Genomic DNA, 21,559 nt, shown 5'->3' on the forward strand with positions numbered 1-21,559 from the left:
CAAAGCAAGTAACGTGCAGAAGAAGTGCAAAGCAGGAAACGTGCAGACTGAGGCGTAGGCCGGTGGAGCTGTCCATGGTGCTGAATGTAATTACTCATTAGCTGTTGCTTTAGAGCAGATGTTGGCAAAGCTTTTGATGCAAGGGCCACATTGGGTTTTTCAACTTTCCACGAGGGCCAGACCAGATGCGAATTTGGTTGTTTCAAGCAATTCATTCTCAAATAGACTGTAATCGCCTAAACCAGGGGTGTCCAAACTTTTTTCATGGGGGGCCGCCTTACTGAAGCGTACACAAGGTGAAGGGCCATAGATCGGTGGTTAGTAAATTGCGCCCCACACCTTTATTTATGCTCAAAACCTTCATGCCAGCTCTGTCTCACAGTACAAGGTTAGTTGTTTGGTTAGAATTGTGTAGAATTATTACATTTCAAATAAAAAGGACTATCTTTGATGATGTGTCCTGATTCACCAAGAAGGCAAAGGGCCACCAAAAATTGGTCTGAGGGCCGCATTTGGCCCCCGGGCCGCACTTTGGACACCCCTGGCCTAAACCCATTTAAAGAGCAACAAAATAGCAGCAGTTATTCATGATCTTTCCTTGTCAATGAAAACATTGGTGTTTTTTCCTCTGAATTAATTATATTGGGCTTGGTCGGGTTTCGAGGGCCAGATTGATGGGCTCGGCGGGCCGCATTTGGCCTCCGGGCCTTAGTTTGTCCATGCCTGCTTTAGAGCCTCTTTCCCCCCTTTTTTCCTCCATAACAACATATTGTAAAGGTTACTTTTACTTCTAAATGAACTAACTGTAATCTGTGCACCAAAAAGTCTCATATTAGTATCATCAGAAACCAAATGAGATTTTGAATGTGCTAAAAAAACCCTCAAAGAAGCTTTTTAGGTATAGATTAATAAATCACTTTGACTGAAAACCTACACTGCCGAACCATAAAACGTTCTTCTGCAAAGTCCAAGTGTTGCATTAGTTACTAGACCTTGTATTGATGATGGGAGAGTGTGACCACTGCACAAAGCCTTCCCAGCACATCCCAAAGATTCTCAATGGGGTTAAGATCTGGACTCTGCGGAGGCCGATCCATCTCTCGCTCCCTGATCCACTCTTTCACAATGTGAACCCGATGAAACCTGGCAATGTCATCTTGGAACATGCCCGTACCATGAGGGAAGAAGAAATGAGTGGCACAGTGGACAAGTAGAAGGACAAATCCCCTAAAGCTGCGTGATGCTCTTTGGGTGACTTGTGTCATGTGAAGAGCGCTCTACAAGTGAACTTTCATTCCATTTTATTCAGGATGTTCCGCTCGTCAGCTGATCTCATTCTTTGGGCTCATAGTGTTGCTAAGCCTAGATCTGAACTGCAGCAACAAAAGATCAGAACAGTTAGTTACATCCACACAGCCACTTTTTGATCGGGCAGTGTAGGAACCCGAAGGAATAGATTTATCTCTTAAAGGGGGGGTATTATGCAAAATCGACTTTTTCAAGCTTTACATCATGTTATTATTATGTCATGCCTGAAGCGTTGCCTTGGCACATTCACATATTTTTGAGTAATCTGTAAAAACTCTGATGGCGGCCATTTTAGGGATAGGTTTGCCTGAGTCCTCCTAGGAACGCCCCCACCTCCTGGAGACGCCTCCGAGCTTTCGTCACCAGCCGAGTAACCAACCACTGCTCCTCAGCAGAACCCCCTCCCCACTGATGCCACAGACAGCGTGTGGAGGGGGTGTGTCGGAAAGGGTCAGAGGTTCTTAAAGAGACAGAGGCCTATTTCAAGACATTCACTACAGCCATTTTGAGAGAGACATTTACTGCATTTACAGACCAACAGAAGGTTTGGTCATCATTGTACTGTGCTATAGACTGGTGCTATGTGATTTAAAAAGCATAATACCCCCTCTTTAATATTTGTTTTATAATATTCCCAATATCAATGTGGGGCTGGATTGGTAATCTATCAGAGAGTGAGGTCAATTGTAAAATCACAACGTCTGTTCTCACTATAGTAACAAATACTTTGCATTAGTCGTGTTAAAACCAACATAGATTTACCCGCTCACACCTCCGACTAAAAGTGACCCATTTATCGATGAAGAACTGCACTGGCCTCCTCCGGCTCCGGCCTCTTTATGCAGCGGTAATTAGCCCTTCCTGAGGAGTGGAGTCACGCTCTCCCTCCCTCATCACAGCTCTCCCACTGTGCGCCGTAGTGAATTATACAGGTCTAGGACGCTCAGACTGCTTTACATAGAGTCTGAGAGAGAGAGAGGGGGGGTGTCCTCGGGGAGAGCCGGGACCCCCTGCCTCAGAACAGCCCTGTTTTAACACGGGGTGACCCACTTAGACTTCGGTAAAATCCTTGAAGTGACGACTTTGAGGGCGATCAAAAGTACATTCACAACAGCGCATTTACAACCTACACTTGTAAAGGCAGGATTGTAGTGCAGAGTCGCTGATAAGAAATCTAACCTTTGCTTTTCAGACTAAATGGAAGTGCTGTGTAAAATATAGCAAAATGACTTCTATATTGCAAGAAGCAGCAATATGTATCCCATAAAAAATAGATCACTTAGGAAATCTGTGCATGAGGCAAGTTTTTGACACTTAGATTAAGGCGCAGTTCACACATCGACAAATTGGTGTCGGACTCACATTTCTTTTACACAACAACGCACATTGTGTCGCTTGACATCCGGCTTCAGTGAAAACTGTGAAAGTGTCTCAGCGTGAGGCCGTTCTCAGCTGCTCTGCCTCATGTCACGTCACGGCTCTGTCTGAACACTGATCGGCTAAACTCACGATCTCATTATATGGTGCTGTGAAGCTTCTCATGTTGATCTTTAGTCAAATAACGGCCTGTAAGTCATTTGCTTACTTTCCATCCATCCATCCATTTTCTTCCACATGTCCATTTCCGGCAGTTGTTGGAGCTGCCCAAATCACATTGCACCAGCCCCTTATGGCTCCTCCTGCAGGTGGTGGGTCCACACAAGGATGGCCTCACAATTAAACAGGCCTGTTGGTCTCTCATAAGGGGCTTCTGAACCGCTCTTTGTCTGACCCGTCACCGAGGACCTGTTTGCCCTGGGAGACCCTACCAGGGACACGAAGTCCCGACAACAGAGCTCCCAGGATCATTCAGGTGCTCAAACCCCTCCACCACGTTAAGGTGGCGGCTCCAAGAGGGGATTTGCTTACTTTAGAAAATGTAATTGTACATTGTCCTGATGAATAAGTAAATAGATTTAATTTTATTTAATTTTATTTATTCTTTTTTCATGGTAATGCAACATAAAATACAACAACAATCCAGCAAACAAAACAATAATACATTCCATGAGAAGAACAGGAGTAGGATAAAGAAAAACTCCTACCACATTCTTATATTAAAAAGCTACAAATTAGATTAGAATGAAATGAAAAATCATGTTAAATTAAATGTTTAACTATCAGCTATTTGTGAGATTAACACATTGGGCCCGATCTTGTGCATCAAAACGGAGACGATAGCGTGACATTTTGCGCTCAGTAGGAGCACTTTGTGATCTTGCCACTCCAGACTTAGCGCATTTAAATGGGTGGAGACAAACACATTTTCTTCCAACCAGATCCACTCCGCGTCCAGGACAGTGGTTGTGGGGGGTGAACATGTGCTTTTGTTTTGCTTTGCGCTCACGCCAAGCGCGGGCCGATCCGCGCCACAGCGGACGCTGTAGCTCTTTTTCTCTCGAGACGTGAACATGGTTTAACTCACGATGGGGTAAATAAAGTTTTTAGTTTGACCTGTGAGAGCCTAAGGCTTAAGAAAGAACGTAAGACAGCGCAATGTAAACGAGGAAGAACGTCAGCCCTGCTTCCATCAGTGCAGTCACCTCCTCTTGTGACGCCCCCTCACAGGTGGCGGAGGCGAATGGCACATATAGCGCCGCCACTCAGAAAATAATTCGCCAAGAGCCTGCGCCGCCCCGTGCGCTGCCACAAGATCTGGCCCATTGAGTGCTAAGAACGGAAAAACTCGTTTTGGCGTTTTTGTTTTTTTAATTGCGAAACTAGACACTCTAATACATCTTATATGTGATTTTGGTAGCTCTGTGATGAACAGAAGTGAAATAAATGATGATTAAAAACTTGTGAAAAGTCACAATCTGGACATTTTATATACATTTTTGCGTTCCTTTTCTTTTATTTTTAGTCGGAGGGGGCGTGGTGTTGCGTAGTGAACAGTGGTAAACCTGAAACTTCTCTCTCGCGCTCTGGAGCACGTTTGACAAAGCAGAGTGGATTCACATGGACAGAAAATGGTTCAAATCAGTCCAAGCACGGCTGAGAAACATCCTGTTAAAGTCTTCAATCTGAGAACCAGGCTGTTTAAATGCACACGCGATGATTAGCGAAAGCGATAGGCTTTTGCCTCTTCCCATAACGTTCGTGTCCACCCAGAGAGGAGAGAGGAATAGAGTGGAGTTAATCAGAAACGAGAGTGTTTCATAAAACACGCATTATTACGCATAGAAAAAAATCTGTGATTTTGAACAAAATTAGCCTCTATTTAGCTTAGGATTTCTCAGGAACCGAGGCATTAAACTGTTTTCACCTACGGAGAGCTTAGAGTTTTGTCTTTCAAACGAGCTACAGCATTTGTCACTAGCTATAACATAGAATACGCTGTGGTGCTGCAAATATTATGAAAAACGCTCTGGGTTGTTGTGATGTATTTTATTATGATGTTTATATCAGTAATCAACAAGTTTCAAATGTATATCATAAAATAAAATCCCCCTGCGTTCACCTGCCGTGTCTCACCTGAACATAATCCACACTCCGCCGTGGTTTGTTTACATGCATGTGTTCATTAACATGTACCATTTACACAACATTATTATGCTATAGTATCAATGTCCATCGTCCAGCTGTAAATTATCCATCCATGTCTGACATTTACTCGGTTAAAGGAGACATGGGGCACAGGATGTTGTGTAAAAACATAGCTGCACACAAATTAGCGGCGCTATTTCATTATTCATGTGACCTTTACTTTTAAATTACACACATTATAGAATTGCCAGGAAGCTCGGGCGAAGGGGGATGAGCGTTTGCCAGGAATAACTGCGGGACATAGCCTGTTGACTAAGCTTATACAAAGACCTTACACAACGTAAAGGAGCACAACACACACACATTACTTATGGAACACACGCCAAAGAAAATGGAGTAATATATCAGGTTAACCCTTAATTGTATTAGGTAAATGTGTCCTCTGCATATGACCCATTCTTAATAACCACAGGGACGACCAATAACTTTCAAGCCTTCTGTCGTCTTAATACGTTTTTATATTTAATGACTTCATTCTAGTATAGGTTGTGTCTTTTTGGATTTGAGAGAATGAATTGTGGATGTCTGTATTGCAATTTAAGCCAGTTAGCATCCAGTTTTCAACATGTCCAAGACCATGAACTTCTCAGAGACTGAAACACAAACAGTTTGAATAGTAGTCGGCAAACGTTTTCACATGGAGTGACCATAGACTTATATTTATAGACTGTCGTTGCTCACTCCTCCTCATTTGCATTAATTACTCCAGTCGAGAGGCAGTCCGTGAGGCAGCTCAGTGTCGTCCTACAAAGCATGTTCCTAAAAGCACCTGTCAATCAAAGCTCAAAGCGGTTGAAGATATTTCACTCTCGTCATGGGAATAAACTGTAATTTTAGAAACAATAAAAGTATTTGGAGCCAGACTTACGTGGTTTTTGGCACGTGTAAAGGCCCCATTGGTTGTCGTGTATAATCGAACCGTCTGGCCACTAGGGGGTGGTATCGCAGCTACACTTACACACTTACATTTTGTTTTAGTCTCTTAATGAAAATGTGTTTTAGTTCATTTTTAGTTGACAATATGTTTATGTAAATTTAGTTGACTAAAACTATAATGAAATACATTTACAACACAAATATATTTCATCATATTACACACAGCGGGAGGAAAAAGTGAGTACACCGTTTTACACATGTCTGCCTAAAACTGCTCATAAAATGTGGTCTGATCTTAACTAAAATCACAAGAATGAGTAAACAGTGTCTGCTTAAACTAATACCACCTATACATTTACATTTGATCATGTTTTTAATTGGCCATAACATGTAGACATTCTCAGGACAGTATGGAATAAGTGAGTACACCTCCTGATGCTCCAATACCTAAATGCAGACATTTACAGTCAGGTGTGAGCCTTAATCTGCCTTTGCCATTGAAAAACACGCACTCAGTTTAGTGTTTACTCATTCTTGTGATTTTAATAAAGATCAGACCACATTCTAGGAACAATTTGTAGTAAAAAATTATGCCTCTAAGGGCGCCATAGATACGACAAAATGTGCTATTTGAAGAACTTCCTCTCCATTTTAAGTTTATTTGTTTGCAGTTTTGATTGCGTATTGCAGATGTCTACAACCTTTTTTACCCAGCGAGCTATACTTTTACGCAACAAAAAACGTTGGGGAGCAACTTATGCTTGAAAGACACTTGTGTAAAATGCGACTTAGGCGAATTTAAAGGAACAGGCCACCGTTTTTCCATACTGAGCTTAGACGAGTTGATTCGTACCTGTCTGGTCTTTGTGCCCTTGGAAGAGCGCGGTCGCTTCCAACTTCACCCCCGTTTGGAGCTATAGGAATATACTGGGAGAGGCCAAATGCTAACAACATCTTTGGTCATTTTGCGTGACTGAGGGCACACACAAAGACCAGACAGGCACACATTAACTCGCCTAAGCTCAGGTAAGAACATATCTCACTGTGGAAAACCGGTGGCCTGTTCCTTTAACCCCGGAGAAATTGTAGCGAAGATGATATTTCAAAGAAAATGACTCATCCTCATACTTTACTATATTGACCCAAGTGTTCAGCCTGTTCAAAACGAAAAGCATAAAAAAATGTGAGTCAAGCATAAGTGGAAATGTAGAAATGAAGAAGTTTTCTGAATGTGGCCCTTGATGAATTAAAGAGGCATATCTCGCCATCGAGCACGCGCTGGAGTGAGTCGGGGCCGTGTTGTTTGTCTCCACATTGATTTTCATTTACATCTGGGGGAGTCCGGGCCGAGGCTGTGATCCTCCTCAGCCCGCAATAAGAAAACAGGTGTATGAATAATTTGAATGGTGAGTTAAAAGTGTGCTGAGCACAGAGGTCGGAGAGGCGGCGGCGCAGCAAACGTGTTTACATTTTGACGCTAATGGCTTTCTCCCATTCTGATGTGAATCGTAAAGGCGTGCTCAGAGAAATCATCCGCGCTGGCTCCGCTTTCTGCGAGGTAAAATGGTAGATTTATAAACATTCATGACATTCTATAATTCTTTACATAATGCTGGGGAGAACCACAGATTGAAGGTGAAGGTGGAAGCAGAGGGAGGGAGGACAGGGAAGGGAGAGAGTTCAGCGAAGAAAGTGTCTACCATAAGGTGTCTGTTATTCCTGGAGAAACAGGTTAGTGTCACAAGACGACACTAAGCATCAATGGAGTTCCAGTAGTAGTAGTAGTAGTAGAAGTAGTAGTACAGTGTTGTTTTTGTCAATGAAGACTATAACAATTTCAGGAAAAACATAAGACATAAAGTGCTCAGGAAGTCAATAACAGAATTAGTTTCTTGGGGGACGGTGCTTTTTGGTGTTTGGGGAACAAAGACATCACATCATAATTGTCTGTTTATATTTTCTAAAAAGCCTTTATTGTGCTGGGCTGATAAACCTTTTAAAACATATTGCTGCTTTCTTCCGACAAGCCTTTGTCAAGAAGCTATAACAATATCGTTAAGTAGTCGCGCCTTTTTCAAATGATGAAAACATAATGGTGATGAGCTTTACGTTGACGAGACGGTACGAAAATGGGAGAAAGTAGTTCATTGAGAGCTTGTGCGTTGAGCAGGAGAACACACTCACTTTTTTTGACACAGAGAGGCGCCATCAGGTCACATGGTCTCGCATGCGGCAGGCTCCGCCCCTCTCTCCCTCTCTTCAGACTGCGGCCAATGGCTCCAGGGTCTGAGCGCGGCTGACAGTGATGTCACAGGGATTTATCTTTTCTCAGGGCAGGTTTTTCCCCCAATTAAATACAGTAACGTTATTCTGCCTTTACTTGTGTGTGAACTAGCTTGACAGATAGCGAACAGTCTCCAATAAAGAACCAGGAAGCGTCTTGCTGTTTTGGTGTAATTTACTGGAAGGACTGTAAAACTGTAACATAAAGAAACACAAAGAATGCATATTACAATCTTATTTAGGGCAAACAACAATATGAATATAAAATAAGTAGCGTAGAGATAACTAAAACCTCAAAAAACTATCTCATTAGCGAGCGATTAGCACAATGCTCTTTTACATGGGAAAAGCCATAGGGATGCTAATGGAATTAGCGCCTAATATATTCTTACAAATTAGGAATTGGAAACATGCTAACATGACTAAATGTGTCTAATAGAAGCAAAGATTGCTGTAATTCGGATACAGATATTTTTGTAGGGCCAAAATAAAATGTACAGGCTAAAACACTGTGGCGTTTGACTTTTTGTCTCTCGACTGGATGACTACGGAAGCACCAAGTGGACAAAACACACAAAACTCAAAACGCAAATAACAATTCCCACAAGGGGCCAGTACAAACATATGAAGACAGAAAGCATGTTGATGAACCAACGTATTCTGCCAATTTCATTATTACTTTTTATAATGAAACTGACTAAAACTCACATTTAGATATGACTCAAATGTGATTAAGACTAAAAGCATTTTCATATTAAAGACTAAGACTAAAACTAAGAGGACTGCCAAAAACAACACAGTAGTAGTGGCAGTAGTAGCAGTAATAGTAGCACTAGTATTCCTTAAGGAACGTCAATAATGGGCAGTATGAGAGGTGTCCTTGAAAATGATCCGACAGCTCACATGCAGAGGACAAGTCTTAAAGGGACAATAAAGTATACTTCAACTTAAAGCTACTGGCTGTGAGGATTTGTTCAGTGGACTGATTTTTGCACTTTGAAATACATGTCTGCAAATGAAAGCAGGCTCCAACTGTCCCATGTGTTACCCTGTTCATGTTACATCTGAGTGAACTGGCATCGAAACAGAGAACAAAAGAGAACAGGCTCGACTTGCAAACGTCTGTTGTCTGAAAGATTGACTTAGCGTGGCTTTAACGGTGGTGTTTTGTTTTGTTTTGCTTTGTGCTTCAGGATCCAGTCGGGCTCCTACCTCAGCACCGGGTGGTTCACGCTCATCCTGGCCATGGACATGTGCAAAGAGATCCACGTCTACGGCATGATCAACGACACCTACTGCAAGTAAGGTTTTCACACATCGAGAAAAGAAAGAAAAAGTTATCTCCCTGACCATAGCCTGCACTTAACAAAGTTCTTACGTCATTTATAACATTGCTTTTCTACTGGCGAATCATTGTTGTTATAGTTTACCATTTAGTGGTTTCTATAGAGTTACGGGGAAACTATTTATACGCTGTCATATGTGGCCATATCTGGAAACCAACTAAATTTGGTCCAGCGATCCACTTTTAGTTTCAGTGATCTATAAGAATAAGCCAATTTATATTTAATATGATAAAAAAAGGTAAAGGTAATGTCTGTAGGATGACCTCTCTGTGGTCTAAGAAAGGATCTGCAAATACTGCTGAAGTATTTGAGTTTTATGAACACAAGGACAAGTTTTATTCTCTGAAAGAACCTCCAGAATTCAGGCACTTAACTTTAACTTTAGGCGGTCTGCGCGAGCACTCATGAGGGCAGCTGCTTGGATTGCGGAAATAAAAGTAGTCAGTTTATGTTCATTTCGTTTTAGAGCAGGATGAAAAAAATACTGTCATCATAAACAACGCTCATATCTTGTGTTTCTAAATGCAGACTGTAGACTAGACTTCAGCTTCATCCCTGGCACAGTAAGTGGCTGGACAGGGGCTGGACAGACTCCCATGGTGGAGTCTGTCCAGCCACGTCCATGTTTTGTGCTGATGTTTTGATCATGTTTCTGCGGTGTGGAGTTTGCTTGTTCATACTGGCACGAGAGCCTGACCATCGATTTATTTAGGAGATGGACGGTGTTTAACTCACAGTGGCAGAAATAGTTTGTAGTTTGTCCTGAGAAAGCATAATAATGAACCTAAGTGACGCCCTCAGGTTCTCAGGGTTTTGTTCTCGAGTGAGGGACGAATGGAGCGTCCTGCCCTCACCTATGGTCATGAGATCTGGGTAATGACCAAAAGGACACGATCGCGTATACAGGCAGCTGGAATGAGTTTCCTATGCGGGGTGGCTGGGCGCACCCTTCGAGATAGTCACCCGGGATGAGCTCGGTGTAGAGTCACTGCTCCTGGTGCCTCCTGGTCCCCTCGGGAGGTGTTCCAGGCATGTCCTATTGGGAGGTAGGCATTGTGGGCCCAAGAACAGCTGGAAGAGGTGTGCGTAGACAGGAAAGTCCGGGCATCTCTGCTCAGACTGCTGCCTCCATGACCCGGCCCCTGATAAAGCATAAGAAAATGGATGGATGGATGGATGGATGGATGGATGGATGGATGGATGGATGGATGGATGGTGCATCACGTTGTTTGTAAGCAAGATAACAACTTTGTCTTGAGCAATGCTGTTGTTGCGCCCCATGTGTTTTTTGTATTTGTGAATTGAACATCTGTCTGTCCATCCATCCATCTATGTAGAATTGCAATGAGTAAAACCAATATTTGCGTTGCACTTGGGCACAGATAGCTTCATGAAATCTTGCAACCCTTTGTCTTTAATAAAATAAAATAATAAAATAATAGAATAATGGAAAGGTTTGTGCTCTTCCCAGGCCTTGATAAAAAAGCTGACTCCTGGGAGCACAAAGCCGCGGTACTGAACACGGCTCTGTGCCATGTCTCTGTCATTGCGCTGATTCATCCCTCCCCCCCCCCTCTGCCCTCCCTCCCGTCTCTCTGCCTGTGCCACGATAAACAAGGCACTTTGCTCGGGGCAGGACTTCTATGAATCCGCAGCCTGCCTCTGCACAGCGGCTGCTTTACCCAGAGCTGCACTCCTTTTGCCAGAATCAAACGCTTTTCGCTAATACGCCCTGAACATCCTGCCTTTTCATCCGCGCGTGTTCCCCTCATCACAGCGGGGGGGGGGGGGGGGGGATAAAAGGCCCGCGCGCCACATGGAACAGGTGTGATAGCTTCATCTGCAGAGGCGGTTGGACGACTTTCTCCGCCGTGCCTTGTACTTTGAGGCGCATCAATATTTTAGCATAATTCTGAATACGAATTTGGGGAACTATAATGAATTGAGGCCAAAAAAAAAAGTGGCTCTGCAGAGCTGTTGCGGAGAGATTGGCTGAAATGCTGCATTTGTGCAATTTTTGCCTTGGGCTGCAGTAAAGTGGTGGGATTTGGGGGGAAATTATGAGAAATGTTCATTCAGTCGAGCAGAGAATAGTGTTTTAGGTACTTTTTTCAAAATAAATTCATTTGCTAGAGGTATTAGCTCATGGAATATCAACGTCAGCTTTATTTTATGTTATTTAGTGTGTCAAACAATAAAGACTATTATGCAGCTACATCTAACAATACTTGGGCTGCTTTAATTAAATGTATTTGTGAGTTTTAACATTAGGTTATACAGATAAACGTTTCACACCTTCTAAAGCGCGACACAGTCTCCTGTCAGGGATTTATATCCAACCTTTAGGTTTGTGATTTTTGCCTCAACCATCTGTCCATCAACATCAAGTGGCAAACTAAGCCCCTAGTTCGACATTCGTATAGTAATATCTTCACTTTACTGTGTGTGGGTCGAACTGCTCCTGGTTTCAAATCGATATCAATAAATGTAGTTTTTTTTTCTCCCTGTTCACCTTTGTTTTATCCGTATTGTAGACTCTAGACCAGTGGTTCCAAACCAAAACTGTGCTGCTGTTTGTAAAAAGGTCCACCAACGACTCTATTGCCTTCGGAAACTGTCCTTCTTTCATGTAGATAAAACTGTGATGACACTTTTCTATCGGGCATTCATCGAAGCGACCCTAGCTTTTTGCCTGGTCGCCTGGTACGGGAGCTCTTCTGTTAGAAACAAAAACGCTTTGAATCAGCTGGTCAAGTGGTCAAGTAAAGTCATCGGCCTCAGACCAGTTTGGACTTTCTGCATGATAGACAGTTAGAGAGGATGGCACGAAGCATCGCAAAAGACACAGAGCATCCTTTGCACTCAGAGTTTCGATTGCTTCCGTCTGGGCGTCGGTTTTTGATGCCAATAAGCCACACAAACCGTTTTAAGAAAAGCTTTGTTCCCGCTACCCTTTCCTTTATTAACAAGTCGGGATCAAATTGCCCCTGACACGTTTTTTTTTTTAAATCTTTGTTACTGTCAAGTGGCTTAAATTTCAGTTGTTTTTGTATCAAAGGCACATCCTGTTAGTATGTGGAGCACTTACAAGTTTGATATTTTATATGTGTGATGTTTTATCTTTGTATAATGTGTTTTAATGTGTCGACTAGTTCTCAGAATTGCAAAACGAATTTACCCACGGGTACAAATAAATTAACCTAACCTAACCTAACCTAAAATAAATGATCTAAAATCATGAAATATGACTGAGTAAGGCCTATAGGTGCATTAAACACTCCAATTTCAGTTTATTGACTACAGGTTCAAGCAGGGGTGGACTGGGACTGAAAAACAGCCCTGGACATATGTTAACCTCTTACCACCCGCCTTAAAGGGGCTAGATACAAGTTAGTCATTTTATGCTCACTACTGCCATCCTCAGGTCTTATGTGTAATTGCAGCTTCTATATTAAGCTTGTGCATGACGGCACTTTGGACCCGAAGTAACACCTTTTTGAGTGACAGTGCAGGATTTTAGAGGCAGTTGTGGTGAACAGGTCTGGGCTCATTCTACACATGAGGATATGGCTGCATCATGTAGGGGGAGGAAAATACTTAGTTTTGACATTTTTAAACTCCTTATAGTCTCTTTAACCAAGAGCATTTTCTCCAGTTCGGCTTTACCCAAATCCAAAGGCTTCTTGACTGGAGAGCAACACTGTAACGCCTCATCTGAAAGCTAAAATCTAGAAGTGATGGTAACTTTTTGTCACGTTGTCGCTGCATTTTTGTTTGTTGTTGTTTGTTTTTGTTGCTTTTTGCTGCTTTTTCATTACTTTTTTGTGGCTTTTTGGCGTGTTTTTGTCACTTTTTCGTTGTGTTTTCATCTCTTGTTTTTCGTTTCTTTTGTCATGTTTTTGTTGTTTTTTCATCGCTTTTTTCATTGCTTTGTCGTCACGTTTTTGTCACATTTTGTTGTGTTTTTGTCACTTTTTTGTTGCTTTTCCAGCACATTTTTGTTTTTGGATGCTTTTCTTTTAAGCTTTTAGATTTGGGTAAAGCTCGGTTACGCCCGGGGGTAAGGGTAAGGTGAGGGGCCTGACCGGTGGCCCTAGAGCCGGCACTACAAAAAGTTAATATCAAGCATTGGCTTAAATGACTTGAATTGAGGAAATGTATCTTGTTTTGAGTGGTTTTCACTCATTTAGACACTTTTCCTGATCGGACCAAGTTTACTTTGCTTGTTTGAGGACATTTCAGACCAGTTCTGAGGTAAATCTCGCTTGAAATAAGAAAGTAAAATTGCCAATGAGATAAGACCAATTTTCTTACCCCATTGGCAAAGAAAATGACCTGAAATAAGGACGAAATGTATCGAAACGAGTCAGAAACATCTCAGAACAAGTGAAATAATCTAGGACGAATGCCCAAGAACTTCTTAACTAGTCAAAACAACTAAAATTTGTATTATTATGCTCAAATTTAGATGTTTATACTGATCTAGTTAAATACTTTTTGCAGTGAGTGGCCCTTCTGTGCTCTTCCAGAATGGACATATGGCCTGTCCGCCCCTGGCTTCAAGGAAAAAAACACTGCTCTAGACCATATCTCACAAACGGACTCCGATTCCTAAAAGTCCATTGTGTTGAAATATAATGATTCCATTACTGTGAGCGTTTTGACACGTCTCTTAAATGCCCCCCTAACATGCCACAGATGCTTCGTAGGCTGTTCTCCTGAAAGCTTTACCACCTCACGTCTCTGTTAAAAGCCGAGCTGCCTCCATCACGCCCTCACTCTGGCGCCGCACATCGAACCGCACCGAGAGACAAGGTGTTACAGCGCTGAAAAAAAAAAAAACCTCCTCATCTTGATATTTGTCAGGCCCGGAGCAGTCAGAGGAAACAGGAGGTGACGGGTTGTTTTGGGGCTGGCGGGAGGCCACACAGACTTGGCCTCTCGCCTGGTTCTCTCGGCCTCCATCCGTCTCCCCACAGAAAAAGTGCTCTTGAACCGGGGATGGTTCAGAATCTTGTTTATGTGCAGTGACAACCGAGCCAAACAGTTCACTCACTCTTACTGTTGTTCAAAGCCCTGTGTTCAGGCTCGGGGAGAGCGCAAAAATGAGACAGCTTTGTTCCATTGAGTAAAGTGAAATTTATATCTTAAAGCTGCAGTGAAGAACATTGAAGATTGAGCTGCAAAGCACAAGAAAGAAATCAAGGCCAAAGTTGAACTAAAGCAGCAAAAAAATATGTCTATATCTGAACTTTTTCTCACATACAGTTTCCAAAGTGTGTCCCTCCAACCCATTTCCTTTGGCTCCCAGGCTAGTTTTTTGATTTGGCTGATCGCACTAAAAGATGTTTCCTTTTAGTGCAAGTTTAATAATTTGACACAAATATGAGCTCGTAGCTAGAGACAGAGCTGCATGGAAGTTCCTGGAGGAAATAGTAAAGGTGACTTTTCAGTGGCGAAGCTCCCAAAGTAGGTAAAGAAGCACATTTACTTAGGTACTGCTCTTAAAGCGACTATACAGTTTAAAAACTAAGTATTTTTTTCCCCCTACAGAATGAGCTCAAACCTGTTCACCACAACTGCCTCTAAAATCCTGCCCTGTCACTGAAAAAGTTGTTAATTTGGGTCCGAAGCGCCGTCATGCACCAGTTTAATATAGAAGCTGCAGTTACGTGTAAGACCTACGGTGGCAGTAGTGAGTATAAAATGACCAACTTGTTCCTTTAATTGGAGTTTTTTTAATCTGAGGATCTGTACGCTTTACTACTTTTACTCCGATACGTTCCACTGCATTTCTTTAAAGGAATAGGCCACCGTTTTTACATACTAAGATATGTTCTTACCTCACTTTAGCCGAGTTAATATATCCCCGTCTGGTCTTTGTCCGTGTGCTCTGTCACGCAAACGGAGCACATACGCAGCCTCTCCCACATGTCATATAGTTCCAAAAAAGCTCACGATAGAAGCTACCAAGCTCTTCCACGTGTTCCCTATTTAAATAAAGTTACGTGTAGTGTTTTCATGCGAAGTATATTTACACAGAAATGTAGCATGTCGATTTTATAAGCAAATAAAAAGGGGGACTATATTGTGAGGCGTAATGATACGAGGAGCAAAACGTCCGCGCAGTAACTCCTAAAGACTTCCCCGCTCACTTCCGTCAATAGAAGCTGCGTGACTTGTAGAGAGCAGCAGAGAACAGTTGAAGAAGCGTCGATAACTTGTGAACAATGCCTTTTACGTGCATCGTGCCGGGCTGTGATAACAAGCAGAAAGTATATAGTGTAGTAATGTTTCACAGATTTCCAACTCACCCCGGACGACGACACAGGACTCAGGACCTGGACCATGAGGTAGGAATGCGCAAGCACTTTCCGAAAATACATTTTCTGCTTGTTGTAAAAGGCTCTCTACAAGTCACACAGCTTCTATTGACGGAAGTGAGCGGGGGAAGTCTTTAGGAGTTACTGCGCGGACGGTGTGCTCCTGTATCATTACGCCTCACAATATAGTCCCCCTTTTTATCTGCTTATAAAATCGACATGTTACATTTCTGTGTAAATATACTTTGCATGAAAACACTTCACGTAACTTTATTTAAATAGGGAACACGTGGAAGAGCTTGGTAGCTTCTATCGTGAGCTTTTTTGGAGCTATATGACATGTGGGAGAGGCTGTGTATGTGCTCCGTTTGCGTGACAGAGCGCACGGACAAAGACCAGATGGGTATATATTAACTGGTCTAAGGTTAGGTAAGAACATATCTCAGTATGTAAAAACGGTGGCCTATTCCTTTAAAGGCTCCAAAGTAAAAAGTATATTTGACCACGTGTTTTGTTCATTTCAAAAGTCTTTAAATGAACACTCCAGAACTGTAGGTGGCGCTGTGCAGATGTTCTGTCAATGCCATCGACTCACAACAAGGGTGAAAGATTGTCCGGTCGTGTTGCTGTATAGAGTAGTGGTTCTCAACCTTTTGGAGCCGCGACCCCCATTATAACAGGTAAAGGGGTTCGTGACCCCCCCCCCCCCCCCACCCCCCCCACCCCCCCCCCCCACCAGGTCAAATAGGAAATTACCTATACTCATACTACCCACCTCTGGTCCCTTAGTAACCAGGAAGCACTTTTCTTACCTTATAATCTATTATATCACGGTCTTTTGGCGAGACAGGACAGATAAGGGTGAAAGGAGAGACATTCATCAAAATGTCGGAGCCAAGACTCAAACCCACGATTTGACAGATCCAATATCAATTCCAAAAAAACGCCCGCCTGCCTGTTTCTTGACTCGAGCCTAATGGAGAAAATGCTGCTCCTGCTCCCACCTCCTTTTGCCTTTTGTATAAATACGGCAGAGAAAATAACACCTTTTCTAATATCATGGACCGGCTCTGTGAATTGCATTGCGTTTTATTGCCGGCGCTATCACCCTCCATTCTATTATTGGACTTTTTATTTCCCCTCCACAACAATAAGCTCAGGCGTATATCACTGTATTGAGTTTAAATTGCATCAAAGTGGCTCGCGGTCCCCCCGTGTTTCCGTCATGGCTCCGTGGGGCCTTGTCTAAACCTGGCCTCTGCTTTTAAACCGTCATAATAAGGGAAGTGAATTATTAAGCTTTTAAACAGACCCTCAAGGACGGAGCGCTACTCCCCACAACAGCCCAACTTACGCAATAAATAATCCGTCTTTGGAAATCATTGTCGGGGACTGTAGGCTTTTATACTGAGAGGAAAAGGGTCGCAAACTGCAGCTCTGACCGCCATTTCAACTTGATGTTGACTTTGTGTAACCGGTAAAGTAGAACGTCAACACAGTGGGGGAAAGCAAGGGGCAAATATGAATGAAGAGCTTATCGAAAAGGAGGCACGTCATGCACAATTGACCATTTTGTGCTTTAAACTGAAATATTACAGTTTTCCCTTGATAAAAATGTACCTCTTGTTTCATTGGGGTTTTGAGTAATCCTGTTTACTTTGGTTGCTTCTTCTTTGGACTACTGATGCGATCCGATCTGTGTTTAAAGGGAATACAAAAGTGAGCGTCCCATTTTTAAAGTCCACACTCCATCACTGTTCCGAGTCTAAGTGGGTTCATCACAGAGCCATGGATTTGTTAGCGTTAGCCAAAAGTGAAGATTTGTTTTCATTTTTCCATGACGTGAGATGAATTACTTTAAGTCTGTCTCAAAAAGGCGTCCAAAAGTGGAGACGATATTCTAAATGGTGTGCTTTATGTTGGTCAGATGAAAGCACTTTCGGCCATGAGTTAAAGGGAAGTTTCATTCCAAAACTGCGTCTCTCCCACAAAAACTAAATATCAAGGTTTATATGACTTGATTTTAGAATATTAAGCGGTTTTCACTCATTTAGACTTTTTTCTGGATCTGACCAAGCTTACTTTGCTTGTTTGATGACTTTTCTCACTGGTTCTAAGGTCATCTTGCTTGAAATAAGAAAGTAAAACTGCCAATGGGACAAGTGCAAGAAATTAACCTGATACCATAAAGAGAAAATGTACTGAAACCAGTCAGAAACATCTCAGAACAAGTGAAATAATGTCAATGCCATTGCCAAACTAAATCTAAACATAAATCTAAACTAAACATACTGCGTGCCAAAAAATGCTAACGGAAAATGTTAAACGGAAAAAAACGTTTTTTTCCCCGAGGGGTTGCGTCGCGAACAGCTGTAAACCCGACGCTTCTCTCTCGCTCTCTGGAGCGTGTTCGAAAGATCGAAACAGTTGAGATTTCAACATTTCTTAGAGTTTTTAAATGGCTACAATCGGTCCAAGGACGACAGAAACATCCTGCTGTTTAAGTGCACATGCGATAATTACTGAAAGTAATCAAAAAGCGGTGTTTCAAAACAATGCTGTCCTTGAAAATTGACTTGAAACAGATATGTAAAAAAAAAAAATGTATTTGATTGATCTGTGATTATGATCAAAACTAGTCTCTGTTTAGCATATATTTCTCAGGAACCGAGGCACGTGGAATTAGACTGTTTTCACCTATGGAGAGTCTCACCTTTCAAACAAGCCACAGCCTGAGTCCATAGCTATAACATAGAACATGCTGTGGTGCTGCAAATATCATGAACATGGTCTGGGTTGTTGGCACTCAACAGCTAAATCCCCCAAACAGCGCGGTACTCAATGTGCTAACTCATCAAACCAACTGAAATTTCAATTATTTTGGTCAATTTGAGACATTTAAACTAATCCAGATATATATTTTTTTTGGAGTGCCTTCAGTTGTATCGGCCTCTGCTCCGACATGACAATCTAGAACAGGGATCTCCAACAGGTAGCTCGGGAGGTACCATTAGCTCACCCGGTCTTTCTAGGTAGCTCACCAAAGACTTTCTACATCTCTACACGCTTGATAACTTTATATAGTAATATAATAATTTTAGATGCATTTTCTGTTTGTTCTGAACTTGCTAATCACAATCTGTGAACAGTTTGGTCAATTTTGTAAAGTATAAGGACTAAACTAGGGTCATTTTCTTTGAAGTACTAATTCTCCAGGGTGAAGTCCACCAAGTCGCATTTTACACAAGTGTTTTTGAAGCATAAGTAGCTCTCCAACGTTGTGTAAAAGTAGCTCGCCAGGTAAAAAAGGTTGGAGAACCCTGATCTAGAATGTCGTGAATTTATAACTTTGACTAAAAATCAAGCATTTATGTCTCTTGTGTCTCCTCAGATCCGACGGCTACAGGAAGGTCCCGTACCACTACTACGAGACGGGGAGCCGAGACGAGTGCGCGGAGTACATGATGCACGAGAGCGCCCCCTACGGAGGACACCGCTTCATCACCGAGAAGTCCGTGTTCGCCAAGTGGGCCAAGACACACTCCATCAAGTTCTTCAACCCGCCCTGGCAGCTCTCGTGACCACGGATCGACTCGACAGCGTCCGGCATATTAATCACTTAACAGGATCAACATATCGTCATTTTGTCGAGCCGCCGCTGGATTTTCACGTCCAGTAAAGAAGAAGCACCAAGACCCGGAATTCATGTCGTGGTTTCGGTCTCTGAAGTTTAACGCTAACACTCTTTTATCGCGCAAACCGGATTCTCGCGTTGGAGCTCTGTGTTTTGCCCAGTAGCACCAACTTTACGATGAACATTAAAAAACATTAACTCCAGCAGAATCAAGTTTACCGACGCGATGACTGTACTGTACCACCGGCATATGTAATCTCCCTCTCGTTTGACAAAGTGCAAAATATGGCGTTCTCGACTGAATCATTAACAAAACTGCTCCATAATCAGATTAAGGTTTGAAGGTAATGGATCGTTTCTCTTGGGGAATGGGTTCGGGGCAGGACCGTCGTGCGCTGCCCAGGGCCCCGTCGCTGGAGGAGTGGCTTATTACATGTATGTTCACAACAGTGGCATATCTTTATTCTCCGATCAAACGCTGTGTGTGCTTTTACTGAGTGGACTAAAAAGACAAATCCAGCAGAAGCAAAGAAGCATCGCATCCAGTAGCACCTGAACTCGGCAGCTCAAGTCGCCTGAAGGCTAGAATCTACCAACGACACAAACGCGCATATATTTGCTGTAAAAGAGCAACACCTCCAGATACAAGTGGAGGTCGAAACTCCACTTGAAGTAAAAACAAAACCAAGACTTTTGTTTTTAACTCAAAGATGTTCTTCAGATTGTGCAGCGGCAACGTTTTGATCTTCAAGAATGTCACCCTGAACCTATATTGGCTTATTTTAAGCTCCCAATCTTGATAATAATCTTTGAACAAAAGACAAAAGACATTGAATGCACTTATTTGGTTAAAAGGCAAGTCAATGAGAGAAGAAAAATATCATTTTAAAGCATCAGATTGGCATTAGATCTACGTTTCCAGGAAATAATGACATTGTTCATCGAATTTTACCACGTAGGTTCGTCAAAAATACATAAATGATGGTCTTCAACACACACAGCTGAAGTTTAGGTTGACATTTTTTGCTCAAAACTTGTCCAAATTGCTTGAGAATATCAAAACTTCCCCTTCTGCTCGATGCAAATCTTAAGAAATGAAATATACATTGATTTTTGGTGTTTTTGGCTTAAAGAATATAGTCTTTGGCCTAGGGATGCACCGATCCGATACTGATTTCGGAGCCGATACAGAAGAAAAATACAATATCGGGTATCGGCTTCAAATATCCGATACCGAACCGATACCAGTTTTTGCTCTCACTGCTTAAAAACACAACTTTAACCAACTAAACCTAAGTGAGCATGGACGTGCTGAGATAGTTTTAACCTCCGTGAATGTATTTTATGCCGCAGCTAGCAATAGCATGCTAAAGCTAGCGGGAGCATGCTATAGAGTTCGGGAAATTCCACAGTTACCATGGAGATCCGCCATCTTTGCAGCTGTTAGCATACATTCCCATTGACTAGCTTTAGCTCAAAACAGTATAAAAAGTGGAGAAAAGCCGTGGAACATTGGCGCAGACTGGTTGCCTCGCTTCCGTCAGTCTAACCCAGGGCAGCTGTGGCTACAATAGTAGCTTACCACCAAGTATGGAGTGAATGAATAATGCAAGGTAAAGCGTCTTTGAGTGTCTAGAAAAGCGCTATATAAAACCAATGCATTATTATCATTATTATTATTATTATTATTAACTTTTTCACTCAGAGAAGTCTCTTAGTATCGGTTAATATTGGCAGATACTCAAACCTCCAGTATCGGTATCGGAAGCAAAAAGCTGGATCGGTGCATCTCTACTTTGGGCATCAGAATATCATTAAAAAGCACGGAGTCTGACTTGCTGCTGCCTGTGTAAACTTGTAGCTTCTGTCTTTTCTCGACCAGCGCATTCCCAGCGAAGTCGCGTGGCGGCCGCCGGTTGAATCCGGCCTCTTTTTGGCAGGCGAATTTAAAGCGGGCGCACCATACCACGGATTACGTTGACATCTGCAGCCCCGAATCAATCAAAGCATTCGCGAGTCGTCTGCAGAAATGACGCGTGTTGGAGCGCTGACAACCCCCCCCCCCCCCCCCCGTGCGTCTCCGCCGACCGTCTGTCTCCTGTCAGGCTGCAATTATTAACAAGTAACAAGCATCACTCAGGCCACTCTCTCCATCAGGGGACCGACCCGGGCATATGCTCTGCCGTCTTCAATTTCCAGCACGC

The 21,559-nt window shown here is 42.6% G+C and overlaps 1 protein-coding gene across 1 annotated transcript in view; it reads left to right on the plus strand.

Annotated features, from left to right (window-relative positions):
- st6galnac3 (ST6 (alpha-N-acetyl-neuraminyl-2,3-beta-galactosyl-1,3)-N-acetylgalactosaminide alpha-2,6-sialyltransferase 3) overlaps positions 1 to 19,962 on the plus strand; it is a 174,611-nt gene extending 154,649 nt beyond the window's left edge. The window contains exons 4-5 of the mRNA XM_079569876.1: positions 9,246 to 9,353; positions 19,113 to 19,962. Of these exons, the coding sequence (XP_079426002.1) occupies positions 9,246 to 9,353; positions 19,113 to 19,302 (298 nt within the window). The 3' untranslated portion in view covers positions 19,303 to 19,962. The remainder of the gene's footprint in view (positions 1 to 9,245; positions 9,354 to 19,112) is intronic.
- The last annotated feature ends 1,597 nt before the right edge of the window (positions 19,963 to 21,559 follow it).

The sequence above is a fragment of the Gobius niger genome (assembly GCF_951799975.1).
Source record: "Gobius niger genome assembly, chromosome: 13".
Classification (NCBI taxonomy): Eukaryota; Metazoa; Chordata; class Actinopteri; order Gobiiformes; family Gobiidae; genus Gobius; species Gobius niger.